This window comes from Ammodytes marinus (assembly GCF_949987685.1).
Source record: "Ammodytes marinus genome assembly, chromosome: 9".
Classification (NCBI taxonomy): domain Eukaryota; kingdom Metazoa; phylum Chordata; class Actinopteri; order Uranoscopiformes; family Ammodytidae; genus Ammodytes; species Ammodytes marinus.
The window spans coordinates 26168993-26182549 of NC_137213.1; the positions used below are offsets into that span (position 1 = coordinate 26168993).

General features: G+C 40.5%; 1 protein-coding gene across 1 annotated transcript in view; it reads right to left on the reverse strand.

Annotated features, from left to right (window-relative positions):
* glis1a (GLIS family zinc finger 1a) overlaps window positions 1–13557 on the reverse strand; it is a 48962-nt gene that overhangs the window by 2688 nt on the left and 32717 nt on the right. Inside the window, exons 4-8 of the mRNA XM_080034888.1 lie at window positions 11122–11235; window positions 9437–9560; window positions 7630–7789; window positions 896–1020; window positions 548–634 (exon numbers count right to left, since the gene is read on the reverse strand). Coding sequence (XP_079891014.1) covers window positions 548–634; window positions 896–1020; window positions 7630–7789; window positions 9437–9560; window positions 11122–11235 — 610 coding nt within the window. The remainder of the gene's footprint in view (window positions 1–547; window positions 635–895; window positions 1021–7629; window positions 7790–9436; window positions 9561–11121; window positions 11236–13557) is intronic.

Consider the following 13557-nt stretch of genomic DNA (forward strand, 5'->3'; position numbering starts at 1 on the left):
CGAGGACTTTTGAGTTTTTGTTGAATCTAGCGGCCTCTTTGGACAAAAGTGGTAGTGTTGTTAAGACACCTGCTGTCATGAAGATCTTTGCCAGCACGTGCAGGCAGCATGTTCCAACTAGTGTGCCTCAGTGCGATTTCTTTCTTTTTAATCAGAAGAAAGGAGATAGAGAGAGCGCGGGCGAGTGCCATACGGAACAGGAAAATTCCCCACTAAAGAAATTATGTCAATGAACACTCCCTGCACATGTGGTGCATGTGCATTAACCAGTTATATTCCTTGGCTTTGGTTGAAACAACACGGCGCTGGACACAAACACTGTTTTACAAGACAACATTTTTTATTTGCTTCTTGGTAATGCGGATTAGTGCGCACGTCAGCACTTTACTGAAGGCTCTCATCGTTTTGCACATGGGAAAGGGTCGGGGGGCGCGGGGAGAGGGGCACTATGAAGATAATCTTGTCCCGGGCACAGGGAAGACATGCAGCGGGCCTGATTGAAAGTGAAAAGCCAGTCGTCATAGATAGAAAGTGATTATCATCTCACCTGTAGAGTGGGAGGCGGAAGGGTTTGTGAAGTAACCGGCGGGTTCAAAGCCTCCAGCGCTCACCTTCCCTTCTCCGTAGAGACATCCTTAGAGAAGCACAGACAGAATGATTAATATCAAGATATCACACACACACACACACACACACACACAAACACACACACACACACACACACACACACACGTCACACACACACACACACACACACACACACACACACACACACACACACACACACACACACACACACACACACACACACACACACACACACACACACACACACACACACACACACACACACACACACACACACACACACACACACACACACACACACACACACCTTGCTGCTGCTGTGAGTAAACTTGCTGGTGGTTGTATGTTTTGTGGAATCCTTGCAGCTGGACGTCTCGGTCTGACGAGGAGGAACTCACCGGACTGACCTCAGTGGACATGAACTGTCTGTTCCTGTTATAAAAAACACCATGATTTACTCAGGAGTATGAACATTCATGTCATCAAAAATGTATTGATATACAGTATAGCCTACAGTACAACCGTGACTTGTAGGTTTGAGTGTTTCAATAAATGCTTGTACGTAAACTAAAACTACTGTATGTTAGAACAAAATTACGTTTTGGTTTTTAGTTATCAATTTCATGATATTAAATGAAAATTTTCATGACAAATGAACTTTACACTGCAATACAATAACATTGTTCATCTTCATCTTTTAGCACAATGTCATGTTCTGTATATAAAACCTTTTGGCAATGCTCTGCTTTTTCAAACAAATCAGCTAGAAAGTAACATGCAAAAATGTCAGCTCCAGGTGGCGTTGAACCAACTCATGAAGCAAATGTTAGCTTATTTCATTAGTTGGCTAACACTCAAATCAATGGATTAGCTATAAATGTGGCTGTTTTATGTCTGTCTGTTTGTATTTGAAGGATAATCCGCTGCCATCATTGTGAAGAATACCAAGTTAGAACCATAGCTAGCTGTTACCCTCTGTTCGCTGTCATTGTGCTAAAATAAGCTAAGCTAAGGTGGTCTCAATCACCTCATTTAACTTTTGGCAAAGAAAACGAATGAGCCAATTCCCCCCAAAATTTGAACTATTTAAATGCAATTTAGGAAGAATATTTTAAAGCTGACATAGCCCGTTTGTTCTGATGGATGAAAGGAAATAAAAAGCTCCTCGAGGAATCAAATGTGACTGACAAAACCCAGCTGCATTTTTATAATAGCCTTTGTTTAACTCTCTTCCAGTTGGCTTAATGTTCACTCCTGCTGAAGTAAGTCTGCTACAATGAGATTACTTCATAGTTTCGTAAGGCTCATTAATTTCACCACAGGTTTCTAACACACGTTAAAATGATGTTTGTGTCATAAAGAAATTATTAGTATTGTAAGAGTTGATCAGAGGATCGTTAAGGATCAAAACCACACATTTTATGATCACATGAGCAGTATTGGACTCACTTTATTCTTTTACAACTACATTTTTTCAGTGCCTTTTCCTTCTTTTTAGATAATTTCTTTTAGTTATTTGAATGAATTAGATAAAACATTTTGGAAGTAAATCATACATCTTTTTATGTGTTTTAAAAATATAGGTTTCATTCAAGTTTAACACAAATCTCATAGAACAAAATTCAAAAGTGGCAGCAGCTGTGTTGTCAGACACAAGCACAATACTTCAACTGGTGTACAAACAGCAGCGTTTATATAAGGAAAGCGTTTCCACCTCCGGGATGAGGGGGGGTATGATGTGGGCGGGGGCTTTGTGTGGAGCTGTATCCATCGCTACGCTGCTGCAAGAATGTGCTGACTGTGCACAAACAGCCTGACTCAACATGGAAACCAGTGAGTCAGTCAGTGAGCCAAGTCCACCAGGAGAAAGAGAAAGAAAGGCAGCTGAATATCTCTCCAAGGAGATATGCAGTTGAAAACCCCCCCAATATGGTATTTTGAACCCCCCTGTCCCCTTCCATCTCCTTGTTCAAAGAGCTTCACTCTCAGCATTTCATGTGGACTGAGATCTCCCCTGGATGATGTGCTGTAGCATATTGTTCCCCTGGGAGCCAAATGGCCTTGGTTCCCGCTGGAAGGCTTTTTAGTGGATTTCATAAACAAGCCAAACCTTGTCAGAGATACTGACGTTCCGTTGGCCCGTCCAGCGCCCGTCTATATCCACATCTGACCGGCTGTAAAAAGAGGAAATGTTTACAGATTTCCTTACATTTCGATCATCTATCCTCCGCGGGTCTCTTTATTACCCATTTCCCATGTCAGATGCGATTACATTTAAATTAACGGTCGGTGCCGTTCTGCGGAGAAAACACAATAAAAGCCAAAATTAATCAGAAGGACGTTTTTTGAAAATCCTCGGCTGATATAACTTGCAGATGGCGGTGTCTTTTTTTTCCGAGGTAATAAAGACCAGACTTTGTATAAGATTATGTAAACAAAGTAGGGCTTTGATATAGTACGACTGTTGAAATGAATGTGCGGCGGGGATGACTGCGAGCCCCAAGAATTCAACACTTCTCTGGATTCCCCGCGAAGGCCCCCACACACATCAGCGCTGACCTTAGCTATAAACAAGCGCGTCTGTTCCCCCCGGTGAACACATTCTTGCGACGCTGCAACAACATAGCTAAGATGTCTGAGCCAGTGCCGGGTCGATTTGACTTTTTTTTTTTTTTTTGTGCCCAAACTTCACGAGCAAAACAAGAGAGCCCACGCCTGAGGGGACGGCTGTCAGCGCGACCCCAGCAAACTGTTACTCTGATCATATTTTACCAGCTCAGTCCGTAGCACTTTTTTTTTCTTTCTCTGTGTCTTGCTGACTAACTACAGCCAGCTGCCCTCCTTCCTTGTATCTGGAATGAGAAGAATCCTGCTTGCCGAATGTAATCTCTGATGTTTATGTGAACATTGTACTGCACACACAAGCCAGCTCTAATCCATGGCTGGGTTTTTTTTAATAGAGGCACACTTGGGCCCAATCCAATTCACCCCCTTTCGCCTTCACCCTGAACTTCCCTGAATCTGAATTGTGTGTTCACATGTAGGGGTAGGAGGGTGTCTCAATTCTCCAGGGGTATAGATGGCCCTTGTGGATAATGTGGAGATTTTACAGACCCACGCTTCAAACCAAGGGCTATGATACATCTCCCATTATCAGTATAACAGCCAACTTATTAAACATGTTGATATACTGTAAGTTAAAGTATCTAAATTTAAATGAGTTTTATTGGCATAACGTTACAGAGATAGCACGTAGCCTGACTCTTCACATAAATCGTTGAAACACTCATCGCGCCACGAGAACTGCTGATGACTATAGGGTAAGATTTCAACCCCTTTCCCCTTGACAATCTGTTTCGAGGTGCAAGGGCTAGCGCTAGGGCCAAAAAAACAGAATTGTGATTGGGCCTTGGACTCTATCAGAAGAGATGAAGAGGGTTTTACTGAAGGTCCCAGCTTGTGCAGGCCAAACTAAACCGTTTTCAGTCTTTGGCAAGAGGAAAGATGCCGGAGTATTTCTGAGATATGGATTTTACTGGTTCACAAAAGGCTCATGTTGATTGTATCTAACACAGATGGTGATTTGAAGTGATCTATGCGCTTCCAATCAACTACTTAGAGAAACTAAAGTACGTACACTTACTGCATGTGTGTTAGAGACACAGTACATTAAAAAAATTGTGTGCACGTGTCACACATTTCGGTTTAAACAGTCTATTTGGATCGGATGTCACTCCAAGCTTCTGCAAAGTAAACTTCATTTACTTCTCTTTCCTGCAAATTGTATAATGGTGTTTCTGTGTGAGAGCCATCCCGGTTAGAGCGGCTGTATCTGATTGAAAACCGCCGCTCCTAAAAGCCAACCCCGCTCTCAAAACTCGCCCCCGCCCCGTCCCCCCTTTTGACCGCAAAACACACAAACACTGGTACATCACAAATACTCACTGACGGACGAGCCTTAAGCGCGAGCCCTCAATGAATCCCTCAAGGATTCAATAATTAAAAGAAAAGTCAAAATGGTTGGTCGCAGCCAGAGTAAACACGCGCCGGGCTGTGAGGTCAGAGCTCTCCATGCCGGCTGTGCTGTGAAGCAAAGATAATTTACTTTCACGTGTTTTAAAATGTCTCGCTTTAAGTCATTTTTTTGGGGGGAAAAAACAAGTGCTTGTCTGGTATTGGCTTTGGCAGGCGGTGGTGTACTGCTTGCGGGCACCAGTGGGATTCTATGACATCCTCAGTCTGCGTAAAGAGACGTCAATGGACAGATTGTGCATCGCTTCGTTGAGAGCTCTGGCTGCAAAACTCTAAGGAGACGTAGGCCGAGAGATGCTGCGTTTAGACAAGTGCAGTTACATGTTCTTAAAAGCAAAGTCTCCCAAACTCAATTATCAAATTAAAGGATTTTTATTAAAGGTGGATTCAGCGATTTTTTGAGAAAGCTTGTTGAAAAATCTTTTTCTCACTTTTTGGTCAAAATCAGTGAATATCTTCTCACGATCTGCTACTTGTCAATACTGTGCACGGGGAGGTGGGGGGGAGGGATCCAGAGATCCAGTGTTAATACACAGCCTGTTGCTATCTACGGTGGGCCCATTTGTTTACATACCAGTATACAGAGCCTAGGCTGTGTATTCTTTTAAGCAGAGACAGAGTGTAGGCCTACAGGTAGTGGATTGTGAGGAGATCTTAACAGACCTTGACAAAAAGCGATTTTTACAGCAAGCATTCTCCAGAATTGCTGACTCCACAAATGAAAGGATTTTGATTAACTTCAAAAGTCCTTCAAATCACTTAAAATGTAACTTTAGATTTTAAACATTATCTCCCTGATCCAAGAATCCACAGGTGTTTTTTTTTGTGCTCGGTACTTTCAAGGATATCCATCACCGTAATTTATTTTGCTTCATCTTTGAAGGGTTTTTTCGAGGCCCGCATGAGGTCGGCACACCCCAGAATCAGAGAAGGAATTTGCCTCGGTGTTTGGGTCCAGAACAAAAGACATAGTGAGAGAAAACTAAAACGGAAAAACATCTACTGAAATAATAGAAATGAACAAATAGGAAGTATGTGAATCCTGTGTCAGATGTGGAGACTTTTTGACCTTCAACCACTTTAAATTGACAATAGTTAGTTTTAATTTCATATAACAAGTGTAACAAGGGGAAATCATATAATTTAAAAGAGGCATATGCGTCAAGGTGGATTCCAGTTGATAATCCCTATGTATTTTAAGTACATTTGACAAATTACAGATCTTCCAAGAACATCCTAAAACAAAAAAATTCAAAACCAGAATATACATAACATATAACATAAGCCAAGTTTTTAAAGATTCTCGAGGTCTGTTTCTATTGATAACGTGTCACACTGAATAAGAATAGGATGATGCTTCATTAACTTACATTATAAAAGCCTTTGTTATTTTGACAAAAAGTTATCAGCACCAGGTTCACTCACTGGAATGCTCCGCAGAATGAAAGCCATGAGATGTGAATGGGAGTTTTAAAAACTGTCTTTTCCAGTAAGTGGACTTTGTGCTACAATGATTTTTGTCTTACTGCTATTTTTCCCAGGTCTCTAATAAACCTTCAAACTCCACTTTATTGGTTTTGAAGTTGTGCTCTATAGAGAACAAACCCAACACAACTCTCCTCTTAAGTCCTCTGCCAAGACCTAAGGCCCTATTTGAAAAACAACTTGTGGAAAGCCTGGCCACTTACATGTGAAACCATTTGCATTATACAGTATGTGAGGATTTTATATCATTGAATAAACCACAAAAATGCCATTTTGGCCCTTATCAACTCACTTTTTATTGGACCGGCCGCATTTGTTGTGACTGAAGTGCCAATAAATATTATTTACGAGGCAATTCTTCAATGACCAATGATTTTAAGGCCTTTAACCGCTGCCCTGGAGAATGTAACCTGTATCTTTTTAGTCTCACTTTAACTTTTATTCTGAGCTAGACAAAATTTGTCTCGGTTTACAGAACATATGCGGCCTCCAAGGACCCAATCAGTGCAACCACAAAACCATAACTCCATCTCTGGCGATAATGTCTCGGGTTTATTCAAGAATGCATTGGTTCAAATCCGTCTCCCTGTTCACGGGCTATGTGCTTTTTCCAGACAAGAGAGGCGAAGCAAAGTGACTGTGAAATCAAGTGTCGTGTCCATGTATTCCAGATTCATAACACGTAATCTGAGTTCGACATATCACCTTGAGGAACTGCCCAAAAAGTTTTGAGCAGTTTAGAAAAAAAAAAAATCCTTAATAGAACCAGATTTTGTCAAATGAGTGAAGACTCTGGGATGAACACTCGAAAATGTTCAGCGCTTGAAGAAGTGATTTTCACAAGCCAAGAAGAGCAGAAGACTGTGGTCAGTTTGGACTATTTTTATCTTTAGAAAAAGAAAATAGCTCCGGATGAAACCTGCCAAATGCAAACGAAATCCCATTCAGCTCCACTGTCTTGGGTTGGCAGCAGAAGTCCTTGCAGCAGATAATTCAAAAGCTTGCCAAACACCACTGGGAATTTGTGTGTGTGTGTGTGTGTGTGTGTGTGTGTGTGTGTGTGTGTGTGTGTGTGTGTGTGTGTGTGTGTCTTTGTGTGAGTGATTTGGATGAACTGACCATTTAAGTTTGCCTCTGGGTACATCATTAAGTAAAATACCCTATTTTCCAAGAAATACACTTTAATTTATTGTTAACCAGCTGCATTTCATATCATTCGAAAGGTCAGACTTCAACTCTATGAAGCAAGTGCAAAACCCTCGGGGCAGAGAGTCAACATGGTGAAAAATAAACAACTCTAACAACTACTGTTGAGCTGCCAACGAGCAAGGCACTTAACATCTAATAGCCTAGTTGTAAAAAAAAAAAGTTTTCATCAAGTTTTCCAGGAGTAAATTTGAGTAACTGCAGCATTTACCATGTGTTTACAATCACGTTTCCCTACATGAATGGACAAATAATTGACTTTTTAGGATGCAACACATATATCTTTATAGATATCCTTGTATTGATTCTTGCACTCACCCTTCTCTCATGCTCCCTGGGCTCGTTAGTGAAGATATTGGGCTGTTAGCGTCAAAGTTAGCCGAGTCCAGCCCTTGATACCTGGAGCAGGTCTCTGCCGATGGTGAGAGAAACTCTGAATTCCCCCTGTTGTGGACGGTGTTGCTGTTTGAGTACACACCTGAAAGAGAGACATTTATGTTTATTTAAAGGGTTACATCACTGAAAATCCACGTTTTGATTATCCACCATGGGTAGCCTTGAACAGTCGCTCCGTTTAGTAAGGTTTGTGCCACTTAGATTTACAATAGAAGCAACTCACTTTTGAATTACATGTGATAGAGACTTACAATCCTAAAATGTCTGTACTAATGCTCAGTTTGTTAAGAAGAAACTCCCTTAGTACTATTAATAAGGATAAATACAAAGTGTGTTGCTAACCTAAGTTATTGATTCATGTTAAAAAAATGTCAGAAACACGAAGGTGACTTCTTAGAATTGTTTGTTTTGTCTGACCAAAAGTCAGAAAGCTCAAAATAATTGACAAGGCTTAATAGAAACAAATTGAATCTAATATTTTCATTTGATCAGCCTTCAGTACTTACGTCACAAACTTAGAAGCTTTTTTGCCAAAGTGAATAACTAACTGGCTTACCATGCTAGCAACGAAACAGAAGCTACATTTAACCATATTATGGCGATAATATAAGGATTCCAAACACACTGATCACACACATGGACAGGGGACAAGCGGATAATGTTGTAAGAGTGGTTCGAGAAGTTTCTTTGAAAATTTTAATAGGGTTTTCTTTGAAAAAGCAGAACAGGGTTGCCAGTAAAAAATCCATTGTAAGTGTTCAAATCCAAGCTGACGTTCCCTGCGAAGGAGCGAGCCGGAGCGAGCACAGAGCTTTCAACACTTTGCTTTTTGACTTTGACTTTAAGGGCCGCTGATGACGCTAAACAGGTTTATACTTAAAAGTCAGGGAAAAGTTGGTTTGGGGCAACACCATTCGGGCAATTCTTCTGATAAGGAGAAAGTCCTCTTGGGACCCTTTCAAAACTAAACACTGACATGCTTGTTTCACTCTGAATAAACATAGCCAGTAGTGTTGCCGTTTGAGCTTTTTCCCCCTCAAAGTCTTCTGGGTAAAAAAACTGCAAGTAGTCTGAAGTAATACACATGGACAGCTCTCCTGGACACTCTCGCCTGTCTCCTGCCAGCGGAGCCTCAGCCTACCTGACAGCTTCTTGATCCCGGTTCAGCCATTGAAAGGGGAAAAAGAAAAAAGACTTTTGGCCGGAAAAGCGTTTTTTTGTGGAGTAGCTGAAGTTGGGGCGGGGATTGGGGCCAACTTTGCCCGCCGTCGGTGCCCGGTAATTGGACAAGGTAAACACTGGCATGATGAGCTCTCAGCGAAAGGAATGGCGAGAGAGAGAGAGAGAGGGAGACAGAGAGAGACAGAGAGAGACAGAGAGAGAGAGAGGGGAAAAGGAGCAAATGAGGCCACTGGAGAAATGAAAGAGACAGCTTAACAGCCCAGGTGTTTGGGCAATTACCCCTTTCTTTGTTTTTTAACTCCTTTCCAGTGGTGCTGTTGGAGGCTCAATGCAGATGTCCACTGTTGCTGTTGCTACCGCTTTTATCCGTGTATATACAAGTCTGGTTCGTTATATTATGATTTAAACATTTGTAGGATTTTTTTGGGGTATTTGCAACATTAGATATTTTTGGAAAGGGTATTGGATTAGGAAACAGAAAAATTAAATGTTGGCATTTGCCCAGGTTTGTAAAAGGCGGCCATATTGGAATTTTACAAAAATGTACCTGTGAAGTCATCCAGGCTCGGTAACGGTGAGCTGTTTCCTTGGTGGGAAGAAGAGCTGTGGAGGTGCTGCCTCGCCAGACAATCGCTCAAAATGTCCGATTCCAGCATCGTGTGCACTTGAACCTGAAGAAAATACTGATTAGTTAATGATAAAAGTATGTTGACGTACGTACGTACATGATGTTTTTATGTTGGACGGCTGCCTGTCGTAGGCATGAGAGTGATTATGACAAAGCTGCAGCTTAGTTGTCGACCAATTGTGTCTTGCTGTTGGGCAATACAACTCCCATGGAGCCGAACATTAAAATGATTCACTCGTGATCACATACAGTAGATCAATTGAAAACAAAGGGATGTTGCTGCAGGCCATCATCTACTGTTCATTTTTTCAAATGAATTACGTTTGCACCAGATGCCTGGTTCTCGTTTCGCATTGCGATCCAACTTCTCGAGCTTCAAAACCAGAAATCTTGTTAGGCAATCGTATTCCAGAATGTCCTAACGAGGTTAAGGGAAGACAATTTATTGTATTATCCAGTGTTAACAGAGCATCCCCCAGGATTTTCCAAAACAATTTACTGACAGCTCCAGGACTCCAGGAAGAAGCGGTGGAGGACACCCAGGAACCACAAAAGAACTATGAATAATAATCAGAGAAATGTTTGCCCAAAATCCACTGTTTATGAAGACGCACGACTTCAATAGCTGTGACACATCGGCACGCATGTGTAACCCTAAGGACTTTTTATGAAGTGCATGTTTAGTATTTTTCAAAGCGCATATTTAGCCCCACAGGGTTTGGTGCAGCGCAAGGGCGTGTCAGCCATGTCACAACTTACAAGCACACGTGGTTGTGCTTAAAGCAAACAAGGCATGGGAATACACACAAAGCCCCAGTGTCACTCACGGTCCATAGAAAACAAACAATGCCCAGATAACGCCGAACAATAGGCTCCCTATTCGGACTTCCAGGGAGCGTGTGTAATACATTGTTTTGTTGTTTTTCATCCTACTGAATCATAAACATACTCTCTCTCTCTCTCTCTCCCTCTCTCTCTCTCCTCATGTCGCTCTCCATCTCTTTCTCTTTAAGATACAAGGCTTATTGTGAAGGGACAAGGTGCTACTGTACCTTCAATGTCCATATCTAATACATTTCTACCCTTCCAGCTCAAATAAACATGTATTTTCCTCACTGATGCATTGAAGTTGACGACATTTTATACCATACCCTTTTTTATTAAAAAATTTGACACACATTAATGTTGCATGTTTCTGAATCAGTATTTGCACCAAAACAACTTAAACTGCAAGTATGAATCAACATTGGCTCTCAATAAATTACTCAACTAAAGGGAATAATGAAATGGAACCAAACAATTTTTCCAATTGTAATGACATTTTACAGGAACGTATTATATTATCAGATCTAAATCACTCTTCTCTGTCCAAAAGGACTTTAAAAATGTCCCAAAAGTAAGCGTAATAGCTTTCTTTTTAGCCTAAACTGATCTAATCTAATATAAAGTGATGTCATTTTACAGAAATGGGTAAGATATTGTTAAAGATGTTTGTTTCTACTGCTGGTGCCTGGAGAATCAGAGAGGCAATCATAGTCTGCTCTCAGCTAAATGTCTGATTTCTAAAAAAAAAAACTAAACAAAAACAGAGTTGCTGTTGTTACCTTGACGTCCCTCTCCTGAAGGCCTTTGGCTGAATGAGCTTTGACGTGCTTTCGTAGAGAGCTGGGATCGGTGTAGCGCTTGGTGCATCCGGGGATCTGACAGGCATATGGCTTCTGTTGAGTAAACAATGACAAGACAAAAGATTAGTGTGGCTAAAAATTATTTATTTAGTGGCTACTAAATAAAGTAGTACATTTGAAATGCTGTCTTCATCTTTATTTCATTTGTTTCAAGGCAAGAGATGAGAAATGTAAGAAAGAAATGTTAAAAAAAGGAGAGAAACACCTGAGGGGGAATAGAGATGGATATAATGTAGTGTACTTAGAAATGTGTGTTTTTCATGTGCTAAAAACAAGAAGTTTGACGTACAACATGTCCATTTCTCTTTGTATCTATCCATGAACTCTTACACCAATACTGCTTTTTATACGTGGAGTCAAAATGTCTGAGACCAGAATTGAAGATTCTTCTATTTTCCATTTGCTTTAAATGTAATAGTATTTTCTCGTTAAAATGATAATACAAGCTTATGATTTAAGTGAAAAATTGACATGAATTACAGAATATCTCAGCTTTTGGCATGTACCACGTTTTGCTTTAATGACGGAATGCACTTGAGTGGGCACGGACTGCACATTTTTTGGAAAAGTTTTTGGAAAACCTGATGGTCTATGTCACCCCAGCAGGATCTGAAAATGACCTAAAGAGCTTTCTGTGATGTCACAGATGGCTTGGCTTTCTCAGTTTTCAAGTCAAGCCCCCAACATTTTTCAAATGGGTTAAAGGTCATGTGACTGAATGCAAAGGAAATCCATAACATAGACGACCAGATCTTATATATTCTTTCTTCATTTAGCACATTTTTAAATGTTTCTGAATCCTCAAACTTTCCATTTTCTTTCCAAGTTCACATGAAATTATTATCAATTTTCAATGTGTTCTGAGAGTTTTGGACACCACTTTATATGACCCACAAACTGGACATTTTCTGTGACGTTTTCTGCTATTGAGCTCGGCTTTACGCTGCTGTTAAGTAAGATTTCCTATAAAGAAAACATGCCATTAAACGACAAAATACACCCTGAAATACATATCACATCCATACATCCATAGTGTTTATTTTAGTTTTCTCAAGAGGGTTTATGGTATTCTAGGTTCACGAGTAACTAAATTGTACCGACTTACCCCCTTTTTTTACCCTTTAAACTCTATACTGAGGACTTTGTAAATCACATCAAAAATCTATTCTATCCAGTCACTTTGAATAAGATCCCAAGCACAGAATAAGTGTTTACAAAAAATTAGAACCAGTTCAGTCCTGTCCAGATGGTTTACAGGTGTGATACTGTACACAGTAGTCCTGTGTTTGGTGCACACAAACATTTAGGATAAATGCCGTAAATGTGATTACTTAGCGTGACATCTGCACTAACAGAGAGAGAGGAAGGACGCGAGGATTACATCAACATCTGACGTAATGCGCTCCCCAAGTGGAAACTGAGTATATTTACCTTTCGTCTGCAGGCTTTAAGAAAAGAGAGAGAGAGAGAGAGAGAGAGAAGAGGGACAGCTCAATGTACAGATACATCTCCTCCTGTTATGCTGTAAATCAATTCATTCTTAAAGCTATAGTGCGTATCTTTTTCATATGAATGAAAGTTGGTTACATTGAAGTTATTGCCCAATGAGTTGACACAAAGTTGATTAAGCCTATCAGCTCCACAAAACTCTCTGTATTTCTCAGTAAGGCAGCATTAACAAACTGGTGTCGCCCCCCGACACTGGCACAAGAGCTCAGAAAAAAACTCAAGAAGCGCCCAAGAAATGTTACAGTTGTTGATTCTACTGCTAAGAAAAAACCTGGACGTACAGCAGAAGGTATAAAATCCATGGGCCTTCGGCAAAGGCCTACCTCATTTGCGCCGACAATTTTGTTGTAATTACTCAGAATTACTCATGGGGACGACAGAAGTTACGCACTATAGCTTTAATATAAACTTCAGATCAACATCTATCCGATATCAGTACATAAATGAAAGAGCGTTCATTCCAACAGGTGGAGTGAATTTTTCACAACAAAGGCAGCATTGACAAAATCAAAGTAAACACTTTAATATTATTTCAAATTAAAAGACTTCATATGTAATATGTGTCAAGGAACCTGCTTCGTAGTGTAATTGTGTTGTAAAACAGAAGGGGACAGACCTTAACTTTTTAAATTCAGACGTTTCAGCACCAATAAAAAGCAGTATGTTTCCACTACCAAGGTGGCGTCGCCTGTATTTCACCATTTTTTATCAGAGTTGTAAGTTTACATGAGTAAATGAGCCCATTTCCATGATTCTAATTCATTCCAGGTTTCTTTCTCTTTTGCATTGCTTAAGTGTTTAAAGCAGATGGAGTGAATTAAGTTTTCATCAAAACACATGTTAGTC